Raw genomic sequence first — 15,893 nt, 5'->3', positions numbered from 1 at the left:
GGACTGTTTTGTGGCAGTCTGTAACCCCTTGCTCTATAGCACTGCTATGTCTCAGAAGCTTTGTGCTCTGTTGGTGGCTGGGTCTTACTCCTGGGGTATAGTGTGTTCCCTGACACTCACATATTTTCTTCATGCATTATCCTATTGTGAGTCTAGCATCATAAATAATTTTATCTGTGACCCCTCTGTTTCTGTCTCCAGCTCAGACCCTTATATCAGCCAGATGCTATGTTTTATTATTGCAATATTCAATGAGGTGAGCAGGCTGGTGGCTATTCTGATGTCCTATATACTCATTCTTGTCACTTTTATGAGGTTGCCTTCTTCAAGCGGTGCCGGAAAACCTTCCCCACCTGTGCCTCCCACCTGACAGCCATCACCATTTTCCATGGAACCATCCTTTTCCTTAACTGTATCCCTAATCCTAAAACTTCTTGGCTCGCAGTTAAAGTGGCTTCTGTGTTTTACACAGTGGTGATTCCCATGCTGAACCCCTTGATCTACAGCCTGAGGAACAAAGATGTAAAAAACACATTCAGAAAATTAGTTTTGCTTTATCACTCCATATAGTATTTTTAGATTCATTATTTTATTTCTGAAAAACTGATTTACTGCACTACAGATTGTTCAGCTCTTGCAGTGCAATTGATGATTCAAATCTTTTAATCAATAGGCTTTTAATTAATATACCTATGGCAGCACAACATTTTATTGATTGTTGATTATTGATTGTTGCATACATTAACATTTAGTGAAATAGCTGTAAACAACATGTAAAGCAAACTGGAAAAGAAATTATTTGACTGTCTTTTGTAATGTTTTGTAAATTATTTTTAAATGTTTTACCATATACAGTATAATTTTATATGTGTGTTTCCAAAGTAAAACTGATTCCCAGCTCATCAGATATGAGAGGGTGTAAGATGAGTCCCTAGAATTGTAATCAGGAAACTCATACTCCAGAGATTGCTTTAACAAATGTTTCAGTTTACTGTAGCTTGTAATGAATCCTTTGCTAATCATTGTATAATAAATGGTGAAGTTAATTTTTATTCATGAAACATATAGCCTGCTGACTAGCAAACAAAATTAACTAAAGTATTGTTCTGCTTTCCCTAAATTCATATCCCTATTTTATTCCAAAAGTTTTTTTTTTTGTCTGTGTGTGTAATCAAGGCAGTGGGATATTAGAATAAGAGGGTCCCAAAATGGACTCAAGCAACTCTGGCCATTTAAATTTCAAAAAACATGCCATTATAATTCAATAGAGAAATGATAATTTTCAACAAACAATGTTGAGATAACTGGCTATCCATATGGATAAATGAGCCTTTACTTTTACTTCATAACATATGCAACCATTAACATGAACGAAATGAAATGGATCATAGATGTAAACATAAAAATTAAAACTAAAAAATTTTAGCATGAAACCAAAAAAATATCTTTCAAAACTTATTAATAAACTTATCATTAATAAAATGAAAATATAAGCCACAGATTGTGAGTAAATATTTGCAATATATTTGTTTGATAAAGGATTTGTGTGCAGAATATAAAGCGAAATCTTCATACTCAAAACAAGAAGAAAAATGATCTAGTTAAAGAGTTGGTGAAATATTTGAGCAGACATTTTGACAAAACAAAATATACAAATCGTCTGTAAACACATGAAAAGATACTAAGCATAATTAGTCATCAATGAAATTCTCATTAAAACTAAAACTAAAATCACAGTGAGATACTTCTGCACTCCCATTAGCAAAGCTAAAATGAACGAGTTTCAAATATTGGTGAAGATGTGGAGCAAGTTGAATGTTTATGCATTTCAGAGTAGAGTGAAAGGTTAAATGACTTTGAAAACAGTTTAGCACTATCTTATGAAGTTATGCAAACACTTCTTCCTATACAAGGCCCAAACTACTATGCTGCAGAAACCGATATAAAAACGTGTATGCGTTTAACCCTCTAAGTTGGTTGTGCAGCAAAGAAAATTAATATACAAGAAGTTTGCTAGATTTGGGTGATTTGGGTGCAGAAATTGGCTCCAGAGCTGGTCCAGGTGTCAGTGATGGAGAGAAGATGCACTGTGGAACTCAAGCCTATCCCATTGAAAGAATAACCACACAGACCCGCGGGATTCTGGATCAAGGCCATACTATGTACAACAAATAATTCTATGCCTGGTGAGAAATTGCCTCTTTTGTGCTATGGATTCCTTAAAGTCTGGCAAGGGTTAGTCAGGTTGTCATGGGCCTAGGGAAAGCACAGGTGGATCTAATTGTGTGGTATTTTGGTTTAGCGGAACCACTGGATTGGTTGACACCCAGTGGTTTTAGAGACTTAAACATGTTTCCAAAATGCATTTGTCACTTTTAAGAGATTATATTATTTAACTGTATTAATGTAAGCTTGGAAGTGTGGATTGGCCATATTTAGAAGAAAACACAATTTAGTTTCGATAAAGTACATCACTGTTTCTGAAAATAATAATACTTATGTTAAGCAATAAAACCAGATTCCAAGTTATGTTGTTTATACACCTCAAAGCACATGTGCTTTATACACAGAAAAGGACAAAAAAAATCACACAGTAAATGTAATAGCAGTTATCTCTGAATAGTTGCATTTTAGCTGATTTATCTTTCACTTTGGGTTTTACTGTAGTCACCATATTTTCTAATTCAGTTCGTATATTTTTCTGTAATTAATTTTTAAAAAGAAATTCATGGGGGTAGGCTAGATGAGGCGCTGTCTCCAGTGATTTAGAAGAAACTACCTTCTTGTAAATTTCCACATAGAAAAACATTCAAGCTAATTTCTGAGTTTGTGACATAAAAAGAAATGTTCAGTAAATATTCTCTGGGGTCTAAATCCCCAAGGCCATGGACACATACATAAGCCCTACATTTTGTTCATTGGAATCAGATTCCACTTCCAAATCTCTCTCTCTCTTTCTCCCACCCTTCATTTCTCCCAGTTTTTCCACCCAAACTCTTGGAGAACTTGGTTGTGCGAGACAGAACCATCTCTTTCCCAGGATGCATCATGCAATTCTTCTTGGCTTGTTTAGTTGCAGTGCAGAAACATTCATTTGGCAGTGATGGCCTATGAGCGATTAGTGGCAGTGTGTAAGCCTCTACTCTACACAGTAGGTCACGTCCCTAGAGCTCTGTGTATCGTTAGTGGCTGGGCCCTACACGTGGGGTGTAGTCTCTTCCTTAACACTCACCTGTTTTCTACTGGCATTATCCTTCTGTGAGCCTAACGTCACAAATAATTTTATCTGTGAGCACTGTCATTGTCTTCATCTCCTGTTCGGATCCCTACATCAGCTGAGCGCTTTGTTTTGTCATCGCCATATTCAATGAGGTGAGCAGCTTGGTAATTATCCTCACTACGTATATGTCCATTTTTGTCACTATCATAAAAATGCCTTCTGCTGGTGGGCGCCAAAAAGCCTTCTCCACCTGTGCCTCCCATCTGACTGCCATCACCATTCTCCATGGGACTGTCCTTTTCCTTTATTGTGTACCCAGCACCAAAAACTCATGGCTCATAGTCAAAGTAGGTTCTGTATTTTATACAGTGGTGATTCCCATGCTGAACCCTTTGATCTACAGCCTCAGGAACAAAGATGTGAAAGAGAGTGCCAGGAAATTAATGAATCGCTGAATACAATTTTGTTGAAGATTTGTGTCTCCAAAAGAAATTTGATCTATTACAGTGTTGTTCAATGCTTCTAGTAGAGATGATGATTAAAATTATGTAGTCAACTCACTAGATTTTTCAATTTAGAGTCATAAACCCGTTATCTGATCTTTTGGTTTTATTCAATGTCTAATAAAATAGCTGTAAACCATATGTGAAATAATTTGTGTTGGGTGAATGGTGTCCCCCAAATATCCACGTCCACCCAGAAGCTCAGAAACCTTGTTTGGAAATAGGATCTCTGCAGATGTAATTAAGGTAAGAATCAAAATGAGATTAAAGTGAACCCTAAATCCAATGAGTGTGTCCTTACAAGAGACAAAAAAGGACACCCAGAGACACACAGGGAAGATTGTCGTTTTACTGCTGCCCACCAGGGGGCTCCAGGAGCCACCAGAATCTGGACGATGTGTGGAAGGATTCTCCCCTAGCATCTTCAGAGGGAGCATGGCCTTCCTGCACCTCGATTTCAGGCTTCTGGTGTGGAGAACTGCGAGGAAATAAGTTTCCATTGTTTTAAACAACTAAGTCTGTGGTGATTTACTGCAGCAACACTAGGAGTCTTATTTAACAGTAAATACCAGACCATAAAATCCTGACTCATACATCGGCATAATAAATCATTGTTTAAAACATTATTCCATTTCATCTAAGCAATAGGAATATCAGGGCTATAGAGGAATTCTGAAAAGCTGTAGCTAACTCGGAATGTGGATATGAAAGAATTAGCAATGAGAGCTTGGAGGCATTGTCTCTAAAATCAGGCCAAGCTCTTTGCTCCTTTCTGCTCAAGGGCCTCCTGTACTTTTATTATAATATAGGAAGTGATGTTAGACATGATGACTGAATTTCAAGTATAAGTGTTGATTTTATATCCAAAGGATTAACAAGGGAACCAGACCAAAAATGAAAAATTGTTACTAGTCTCACATGTCTCACAGTCTGATGTGTTGAACTTGATATTGTAAATTCTATTTACTAATGCAGTGGATGTCATAAAACATTTCAAAAATAGTTTGTATACAGACTCACAGACATAGAGGACAGACTTGTAGTTGCCAAGGTGGAGGAGGAGTGGGGGAGGGTTGGATCGGGAGTTTGGGGTTAGTAGAAGCAAAGTATTATATATAGGATGGATAAACAACAAGGTCCTACTGTATAGCACAGGAAACTATACTCAATATCCTATAATAAATCATAATGGAAAAGAATATGAAAAAGAATATATACATGTATAACTGAATCACTTTGCTGTGCACCAGACACTAACATAACATTATAAATCAACTATACTTCAATAAAAAAATAGTTTGTATAAATATTGTTTTGTTTTGAAAGGTTAATTTTTAGTTAATTACACATTTACCTGCATGGTATAGAGTCATCTGCCAGGCAAATATGGCATTGTTGCAATTGTTTTAGACTGAAATGTATCCTAAAGTGATTATTCATTTCTGGTCTTTGCCCAGTGAGTGATTGAGTTAGAAAAAAATTCAAAATATTATCTCCGTTTATCTCTCGCTGATCATGGTTTGTAGCACACAAGATTCCCCAGGATATGCACTATGCAGATGTGCAATATTGTTCCTCTACATCACCTTAGTGATTAAATAATATTCACATGTCCAAAATAAGTGTGCTGATCTCAAATAAAACATTTAACTTCACCTTATACTATAAAGGTATGCCACCAAAATTGGTCTTATATGTGTGGGTAGGTAGGCAACCATAAAACATAAAAAACCAAACATTTTACTTTTAATTTTTCTTAGTTATAAACCAGGGGTCCCACATGGCTAGCATAATATTCTGGCCAGTTACTAATATACTCTATTGTGCATTTTCCAAATAATTCTACTCAAGGGCTGTTCTTCACTCTGGGTAATGAAATGAAAATTGTCAGTTTTAATTCCATCAGGGAGGATTTAATATTTCTGTGTTTGTGTGTGTGCACGTGTGTGTAGTAACTTGTTATTGGGATGCAACACACATATACAGGCCCTTTTCCAACACACTTATGACAAAGTGAGTATTATCAATCATTACCCTTCGGAATGAATCATTTTATTGCATACTTCATGGTACATTGACTTGTATATGGAGAAAAGATGAATTCTCTCTGGACTTGGATTTGTGAATAAAAGAGGAAAAAAGATGATAAATGACAACATAGAAAAAGGCAGGGAAAAACACCTGAGTATGTTCTTGTATTTTTATTTTGCCAAATCACCAAAATTACCATCAAACCAAAAGTAATCAGAACCAGTGATTTTCATACTTTATTACTCATACAACTCATCTGGGGCTGCTGTATTGTATGGCCAGGCCACTCAAGATGGCGGTTCTCTTGCTCTATGTCCATCCCCTGCCCAACCAGTGCCCGCTTCCCCTATACCCTATGCACATGACTGGCCTTCCTACCCACTTGCCCCAGGCCCCAGCTAGTGATTGTTCTTATCAAAGGGGTGGTGAGGGACATGACCCTCTGCTAGCTTCCCTGGTAACTAATGAGCCAACCTGATGTAATTCCCCCTATAACTGGCAATCTTCCCTTTTGCCCTGGGAGCAAAGACCGCCACCATGTCCTACCCCCCATCCACTGCACACCGTGGGGTGTTGCTCCAGGACCTTGCTTCAGACATTAAGATCCCCCATCCATCAAACCACTGATGTCTCTGTTGCTGACTCTCTGCTCTTTCTTCAGTCTTAGAGCTGGGCAAGTGCAGGCCTCGTAGGCCTGCAGGGTGCAACCCAACATGTACAATGCAGATATTGGTGCAGTGGCCTGTGGTAGGGCCCAAGATTCTGCATTTCTAACAGACTTCCAAGTAATGCTGGTGTTACTGGCCGTTGGACCAGACTCTGCGTAGCAAGAATCTAAACAAACATTTTTATTTTGGATAAAATTCAGCTGGTGTAGACTCATGTCCAGTTGTGTACCAAGTCATCAGAGGCCCCTTAAAATGAACTCCTTATTTCTCCTATCTTCCATTGGCAACAATCTGAATAAGAATTAAGCTAATTTTAATTCTGATTTAAATAAAACAATTTTAATTATGAAATTTCGATACTTTCACAAACTTTATAACAAGCATGCTTTTAAAATATGAAACATTTAAGTTAGAGAAATAACATTTTCATAATATTTGTGGTCTTAGTATACTCTCTATTAATTTCTTTGATGGTGTAAATCTGCAAAGTTTCTACAAGAGTGATTCAGGTGAAGAGTTGTATGTTGGGAAGTCAGAAAGAAGAGAAACATAATCAAGGAGGGCTTTGTAGTATATTTTAAGAATGTTGGCTTTTACTTTGAGTGAAATGGGGAAACACTGCAGGGTTTTAGAAGAAATGATATGATCTAGCCTAAATTTTAAAAGGAAAACTACGTCTGATGTTGAGAACAAACTGCGAAAGAAGAAAAAGGGTAGACGTTGGAAGCTTGTTTAGAGGCCTACGCAGTGTACAAAAGATGATGAATTCTGTTTCTCTCTTTTTCCTTCTAAACCACCCACAATTCTTTAAAAAAAAAAATCTCATTTTTAGCAGCGCTGGTCTATAACTGCTTCCTGGCTGTTCGTAAGCCTCTGCTTTACACAGTTACCCTGTCTCGGAAGCTGCGTCCCATCCTTCTGGCTGGACGCCACATCTGGGCATAGACTGTTCCCTACACTCATCCTCTCAGTTGTATTGCCTACTGTGAGTCCATCATAGTTAATATATTTGTATGAATATTCTGTTGCCCTCTTGGATCCTGTTCACTTTATCCAAATAGTGTGTTTTACTTTAGCCAATTTCGATGAATTGAGAAAGCTCGTAGTCATCACTTCCTAACTTTCATTTTCGTCACTGTCCTAAAGATACTTTCTACCTGTGGGCATCAGCGTCTTCTCCATCTTTGCCTTCCACCACACGATCATCCTTTCTTTCTACAGTGTGCTCAACTCCAAATGTTCACAGGTAATTGTTCAGGTAGGGTCTGTTTTTATACCATGCTAATCCCCAGGCTAAACTCACTGACATATAGCTTGAAATACAGAAACATGAAAGGTCCTGTGATGAAGTTAATAGGCTCCAGAATATGTTAGTGCTCAGTCCAATATTAGTAAATATATTCCTATGAAATTAGGAACCAAGTCATAATGACAAATATCCAACTACTTCTTCACACTAGCAAAAAAAAGCCATTCAACGTGAACAAGGAAATGGTTTCAACCAGTCTTAGCATTTGAGTGGTATGGTTGTAGAATAAGTCTAGTCACTAAAAGCAAATTTACTAAAATGTTAAAATAGCACTAAATTATATAATGTAATGTAAATTATATATATATATATATAAAATTGTGCATCTAAAGCAGCGATTATTTTCACTTTTTAGTCTAAATACTTTTTATCCTGTTAAGAACGAGCTTTCCTTGTCAACTGCATTTAATGTGGCTCTCTTCCAAGGAGCCAGAGAGTAAGGAGACTAAAAAGAAATGTGAATAGATTTATCACAACTTTAAATTTTATTACTAAAATTTACTACACTCTTGGAAGAGATTGATATATTGAGACAATCAAGGTATAGAGGTTGTTGGGGATTGTAGTTCAGAGAACACAGGCCACATACTATTTTATGGCTTCAAGTCACCATGTTAAAATCTTTTGTCTAAGGACACATATTCCTCACATGTCATAAAATTTCTTTGATGAAAGAAGCTTTTGTAAATTATAATTGTTACTACATTCTTATGAGTAATAATGCTTGGTTTTCACCAGTATTTTTTAGAGGGACATTATGTCTAAAGTATTACTATTGCTAAGGAAACAATGTGTAAAATGTCCTTGTGAAGAAGCAATCTTCAACATATAACAACATTCATCCAAAATGAATCCATACAGAAATGTACGTTTCCTTTCTCATTAAATATATATATTTATAATGATATATCTATTGAAGACACTATTTTAGCATAACAGAGAATCTAAGTCTTCAGGAAATAGTTCACCAAGTTATATATTGCATCACTCATATATTTGGTGGCCAGAGGTCAGTAAATGCTGCTATTCAGAAAACTGATATAATTGAAAAGTACAAAAAAGCAAGATACGTGAGAATAATTTCTTGCTCTTTACTTCAAGAAATAAATGGAGCCCTAGGTAGCAATCATGGGCTAGTCAAGTAATTATATGTAAAGTCACATGACTTTTGTTTTTGTTTTTGTTTTTGTTTGTTTTTGGTTGTGATGTGAGGCTCGCGGGATCTTAGTTCCCAGACCATGGATTGAACCCGGGCCCCTGCAGTGAAAGCGCCAGGTCCTAACCACTGGACCGTGAGGGAATTCCCACATGACTCTTTTTATAAACTATGTAATAAATTTCTTTCCAGTCAGGCTCAATTATTGTACCTGGAAATGGATAGCATATAAATAATTATATCTCCAAAAAGTGATCTCTATAGGCTGTCTCATTGTGAATTAACAGATTTGGGAGACAAGGGGTAGAGAAATAACAAGAGAAAATGCAAAGGTCTCAAGGAATTTTGTAAAAGTATGAAGGAACTCATAAACCTATACTTGTTCATTGGTCCTGAATTTAAAATGATAAAAAGGTTAATTAACATTTTATTTGAATATTAATGAAAATTTAGCTGTGTTCCATATTCACGGTTAAGGTGAGCAAATGTTTGACTAGCACATTTAAGAAAAAAACTCAACATGTACATTAATAAAAGGAAATAATTCCAATGCATAAACACGTAGGTTTTCTTCCCTAGGTGGTTGACATGTGGAATGTCCTTTTCCTCAGAAATAGCGGTACTACGATTATCTCCATAAATTTGAATATAAAATACAACAGATGTAGTGATTTGATTAGGGATTATACCTAAATACAGCCAACACCTCCATTTTTGGTACTTTAAGCTTTTCCAAATGACTTTCCATGCTAGGTGGATAAGTGAGCCTTGTAATAATCCTGGGAGTTAATAGGAAAGAGTATTTTCTTACCGTCTTAGTTTGGTAAAGAGAAGATTAAAAATCAGTGCTCCGAACTCCTGGGACAGCACTGTTCCCATGATTTTATGAAACCTGCTTTACTAATTTTCAGAAACAAAAACTACCACCACTGATGCCTCCATCATAATCATCATCTTTGTCATCAGTATATCATCATCATCCTGGTCTCCATTACAGACTGTGTATAAAATTCTTATATAAAACATTAAATGAGAAGGGATATATACGTATATACTTCGTGAATAAAATAAACAGATAAATGTATTACCTCATGTTAGATGGTAGAGGATACAAATGGGTTTATAAAGTAAAATATAACTCCCTATAGAACCGGAGCTAGCATTGTCTTATACACATGAGTATAATTATAACTAAAATTACAGAATGGCATAATTGTCAAAAGAACTGCAGCAGAAGTTCTCAGAGACAGATGTACCAAGTATCTTAATGTGAGTTGCTCATTTGAGAATGAAATTGGGAGGATGGTCATTAACGATTCTATTGATAGATGCTCACTTTCCTTGATAACATCAGTTCAATGGTTTCACTTTCCTTGATAACATCAGTTCAATGGTTTAAAAATTTCAAACCCTATTGAAGGGGTTAAAGATATGGAAGATTAGGCAAGGTACACTAATGCAATGCAATTGTGTAAGTTGGGTAATTCTAAAAATAACCTAACACTTTTCTACATTTTAAAATTAATAGATATTTCATTTTAAATATATAAATTGGCATAGGATTAGCTGTTTGGAGGGCAGTGATGAAAAAGATGAAATAATTCAAGGTAAATTACTTTGGGGCCAAAACTGCAAAGTTGAACATAGAAACATATGCAAAGTAAATGGGTTGAGGCAAGTAGGAAGATTCTGGTATAACATGCATTTATAAAGAAAACTAAATGCATTAAAGTTTGTCTCTTGGTATTATGATTGGAGTAATTTCACATGAGTGTGTAGTGGGTAGATAAATATGCTCCCAAAGTTATTGGTTCCCTGAAATCTCTAGATTTTGCCAGGAGTCTGGGTAGGGCATGGCAATATTCATTTGTCCTTTTACTCGTTCAATCCCTCCTTCAAACATTCATTATTTAACTGCTATGGGCCACCTTCTGTGCTATAGAATCAAAGAATGCCAAAAATACAAGTGTGGAGATATAAACAATTATTTAGGTAACTAATCTTGCATATTTTTCAGTATATTCAAACCAAAAATCTTAACAGATGGAATTTTTTAATGAAATATGTGATGCACATTACTCTTTTATTCATAAGACAGGATTATTCTTTAGGCATAACGTATAGAAGATACTTTGACTCATACGTATTTAAGCACAGTAAATTGCGGGTTAGTATTTAAAAAGTATCAAGAAGTACAGTATAAACTAGAAGTGGTTAACTTCTTAATGGGGGAATGCAGAGATTTAAAAAGTTTCTCTGATAACTGGCAAACAGTTAAAACATTTATAAATAAACTCCTCATACTACTTTTTAAGTAATAATTTTCTCAGTGCAGCAATCACATCCTTGTTCTGAAGGCTGTATATCATGGGATTGAACATGGGAAGCACTATGGTGTAGAACAGAGAGAGCAGTTTGTCAGTTCCTGCAGAATGACTGGATTTGGGCCTTAAGTAGGTAATGGTAGCAGATCCAAAGAATAAAAGCACAACCAGCAGGTGAGAAGAACATGTGGAGAAGGCCTTGGTTCTTCCTCTGGCTGTTGGCAACCTCAGAATAGTGCAAACGATTTTGCTGTAGGAGGCAAGTATCAACATAAAAGGGCCGGCAACAAACAACAGAGCTACTACATAGACTCACAGCTCATGCACAGAAGTGTCTCAAGCCAGCTTCCAAATGGGGGGTATGTCACAGAAGTGGTTAATTTGGTCAGAATTACAGAAATGCAGAGAGAAAATCTGATGTTTGCCCTATCTGCACTGGGATTCCACTGATCCAGGAGCCAACAGCCAGCTGGATGCACATCTTTTGGTTCATGACTAGGGGATAGTGCAGAGGCTTACAAATGGCCACAGGTGGTCGTAGGCCATCATGGCCGGGAGGAAACCTTCAGTGGTTCCCAGCATAAGGAAGAAGGACATTTGGGTGGCACAGTCCAGCATAGAAATGCTTCTATCCTGAGTCCAAAGGTTCACCAGAATCCTAGGGAGAGTGACAGACACGTAACAGATTTCCAAGGAGGAAAAATTTGCCAGGAAAAAATACATGGTTTTCTGTAGTGCAGGGTCAAGCCTAGTTATTACTATTATGAGGCTATTTCTGGTTAAGATAATGATGTAAATGATGGAGAACACCCCAAAGAGTAATCCTTGGGGGTTCGGAAGGTCAGAAAATGCCAGGAGTACAAATTGCATCACTGTGGAAACGTTGTCTTCTGCTTTCATCTCTTCATATTGCATCTGCGGGAATGATTCATTCAGAGGTGCCGTTATTTCACTTTCACTGGCTCTTGCTTTCTTGTGTATAAACAGGATGGTATGCCTTCTGATGTTCATTTCCCTATAAAAACCAAACCTATAATTCCAGGTGCTCTAAAAGTACAGTGAAGTATATTTTTCTTTATTATTAAATCTATCTATAAGAAAAAACACTCCTGCAGTCTGTTTTTTCTGCTATATATTTGGTTCTGAAGACATGTGATTATAATTTTGCTCTTCATCTGAACACTCAAAATGCAAAATCTGAATTTATGTTCAGTTGTGACAACAATTTCATGTTTTCAACGGACGTGATATTCTCCTCACCTCTTGATTCTATTTTTCATTATTATCAATTCAAAATTAATTTTATTGCTCTTGTAAATATTTTGTAAGCCATCTGAAATAGTTTTGGGGACAAATACAGTTAATTTTCAAATACGATGGTTTTCTTGTGGTATTTCCAAAGTCTTGTTTGACTTGACATTCTGCACATTTAGGCTTTTTTCTTACAAATAAAATTGATGAGCTGACTACTCAGTATTATGGGATGTTATTTAATTGTTAAAACTGTGTATTTCACAGTTTATAAAATCAGCAGTCATAATTTTTCTTCAGATTTTTCAGCTTGGAGAAAAGGAACTTTAAGTTGATCTTCCTGTCCCGGACCACACGAGAGGTACGAGGCAGGTATATCTAGCACTGATGTTGAAGCAAGCTATTCTAACTAGAATGTATACCCCTCACACACTTATTGTATGAAAGAGACATCAGCCATAACTCATCTCTGAGATCTTCCTAAATTACCCACGTTTTCAATATTTGCTGTTGTTCTGCTGACCCCATTTAATTCAATCATTCTTTGTTTTGCATACATGTGTGTTCATTCATGCATGTGAATGTTTTGGGTTGAGGTTGTCCATCTTTGTAAAGTACTTTTTTCTTTGCTATAGCTAGATTTTAAGGTTCTTTTGATATTCTATACATCTTTCTATGCAACACATAGTATATTTTTTCCACAAAAGTGATTACTAACTTCTTGAATAAATTATAAAGAGTCAACTTGACTGCTTCTTTGCAATAGACTCCAAGGGTGTAAGCAAGGGTTCCTACCCAAAAGTCAGAGCAAACTCTCTCCCTCCTAGTATACTTCAAGCATGCCTTCTGTGGCATGTGTGTGGGGGAGTGTGTTAGAAATTATATTCTTGTCACTCACTCTTGCAGAAGTAGCAAATTACTTCATTATTTTCCGTTCGTGGTACATAACTTTCATTTTATGTGTTAACTGATTTGAGAGTCCACAGAGACTAAGTCACTGCAAAGAAGAGACACACCTATGTCCATATTCTAAGGGTGTTAATTGAGGACAAGGGTCAACATTTCAGCTACCAAGGTATAGATAGACACACATGGGACAGAAGCAACAATCTATCCAAAACTTGGGCATCCTGAGGAATTCTCTGAGTAAGAAAAAAAAAGTTAAATCATAATTTTTTTTCCCATCCACAATATTCTAGATTATATTTTAAGGTACAAAGGTATTTAAACGTACCCTATTATTGTGTAATTCTCCCAAGGAAAATGTGATTTTAAGAAATGTAAAAATGCTTTAATTGAGTCTTTAAAATGGTCAGAAACTAGTGGCTAATAGGAGACATTACTAAGATATGATTTCATGTGTATAAGACTACATACACAACAGTGCCTATTTTTTTTTGCTACCTTATCCTGACACCTTTAACCATGTTTTATTCACCTATTTAATTCAATGTAGAGTGTAGTAGTTGGACACTGATTAAAATTGTTTGTTGAATGACTCATCAATCTTTTTAGACTAGTAAGCATAATGCACTTACCTTTGATGAGTTAACCATTGCCTTCAGAAACTGCCAATAGCTTTATTCTTTTTAGTGTATCTTCTCTTTATGTAAGCTCTTTTCTCATTTTTTGATCCTCTCTCTAAATTATTCCTTACTGTTCAAGTAGGGTAGTACATTTGAAAAGCATACTGAAACTCAGGTACAAAGATAGCCAGAAAAAGTTGAACAACAGAAGTTGCAACCAAAAATATAGTGTTCTACATTTACTGAAATCTTTTTTATCCTCAACTTTTTATTTGTCAAATGGAGCAGGATTTTATGAATATTAAATGGAATTATCAATGCAAAATCATATGTAAAATAAGAAATATTAAAATTATTCAAATCCTACCCAAACTATATTTAATCTTCTAAGCTCAATCTCACCAGAGACAATTTTCGCAAATCTTGCAACACTGCTGCTGGTTTCTGACTTCTGGAAAACTTTAGATACTTCTAATTATACACTCAGAAAGAAAACCACTAAATAATTCAGCTTATGTAGCCACTTTTTTTTTTTACCCAAGTAATTCATGTTTATTTTTCTGGTCTTTCCACTTTTCTTTGGTGTGAGGATTATGATAAACATGTACACCATCTTCCATCAAAATGTACCTAGTATTATTGAGAGCAAGTGTATAAAATCAAACTGGAGATAGGAAATAAAAATCTATAATTGGTGACTCCAATTCAGAAGCCTAATTTCTTTATGAGAAGTCTTTAAAGATTAAAATGAAAACATACCAATACCTCTTTAGTATTTTCAGATTCATTTACCATAGAACTTAATTTTAACAAACAAGGGATCCATTTGGTATTAGTAGGATGCAAAACCCTTTTAATAAAGTCCATTTACCATCTTACTACTTAGTTATATACAATTAATTTTTATGAGATATCCCCAGATTTAATACATGCAAACAACTTAAATACATGCTTGACACATAGTAACCACTTAATAAATGTTAGTATTTAAAATGATTATGATAGTGAGGTTGCAGAGGTTGGTAATCTTTGGTATATTGGCCCATTATATTACAAAGTACTTTGTAATTTGTCATTTGATAATATAATAATGAGAGTCAGAAAAGTAAAAAGGCTACCTGAATAAGTGTTTTGAAATTAAACAAAAATAACAATAAAGGATTCCTTTTTAAATTTTCTGAAATGAGTGTTCTTTGGCTGATGCTAAATATAAATAGATACATTTAAAACTAAATTTGGCATTGGACAAAAATGATTCATGTTTACCTGTTTGGATTAAAGTTAAATATAATACTTACCTTTATTGATTGAGTCGAAAAACAGAGGATAAGAAAATTATTTTTTTTGGGCAGTTAGGAAATTCACTTTTATTTGATACAAAGTTTAACCACCCTCTAAAATATCTACTATCTTCATAACAAATAGTGATCCTTAAATAGGAAATATTCTTACCCTCGGGGTCAACTCATTCCCCAGGTCACTTTCTAATTGAACTAAACCCTTCTGCCTGCCACTCAAGGAGTCTGGTACAACAAACAAAAACATATCTGGCCATACCATTCCTTCTCTAAATTCTCTACCTCTCTCACTGTATTTTGTGATTATTAAGAAATATAAGCGGGCTTCCCTGGTGGCGCAGTGGTTGAGAATCTGCCTGCCAATGCAGGGGACACAGGTTCGAGCCCTGGTCTGGGAAGATCCCACATGCCGCGGAGCAACTAGGCCTGTGAGCCACAGCTACTGAGCCTGCGCGTCTGGAGCCTGTGCTCCTCAACAACAGAGGCCGCGACAGTGAGAGGTCCGCGCACCGCGATGAAGAGTGGCCCCTGCTTGCCACAACTAGAGAAAGCCCTCGCACAGAAACGAAGACCCAACACAGCCCAAAAAAAAAAAAAAAAAAAAGAA

At 36.0% G+C, this 15,893-nt stretch overlaps 1 protein-coding gene and 2 pseudogenes across 3 annotated transcripts in view; 2 read left to right on the top strand and 1 right to left on the bottom strand.

Annotated features, from left to right (window-relative positions):
- Nucleotides 1-2,949, top strand: part of LOC309605439 (olfactory receptor 5D13-like) — a 5,140-nt gene extending 2,191 nt beyond the window's left edge. The window contains 1 exon segment of the mRNA XM_082341309.1: nucleotides 2-2,949. Within this exon segment, the coding sequence (XP_082197435.1) occupies nucleotides 2-370 (369 nt within the window). The 3' untranslated portion in view covers nucleotides 371-2,949.
- Nucleotides 1,773-10,325, top strand: LOC309605893 (olfactory receptor 5D13-like; annotated as a pseudogene). The gene is made up of 2 exons: nucleotides 1,773-1,793; nucleotides 2,929-10,325. The product of its transcript is annotated as an olfactory receptor 5D13-like (transcript).
- On the bottom strand, nucleotides 10,319-15,893 carry LOC309605387 (olfactory receptor 10AG1-like; annotated as a pseudogene). Its single transcript has one exon. The product of its transcript is annotated as an olfactory receptor 10AG1-like (transcript).

This window comes from Balaenoptera borealis, assembly GCF_965194805.1.
Source record: "Balaenoptera borealis genome assembly, chromosome: 11".
Classification (NCBI taxonomy): Eukaryota; Metazoa; Chordata; class Mammalia; order Artiodactyla; family Balaenopteridae; genus Balaenoptera; species Balaenoptera borealis.
This window is presented reverse-complemented; position numbering and strand designations above follow the sequence as displayed.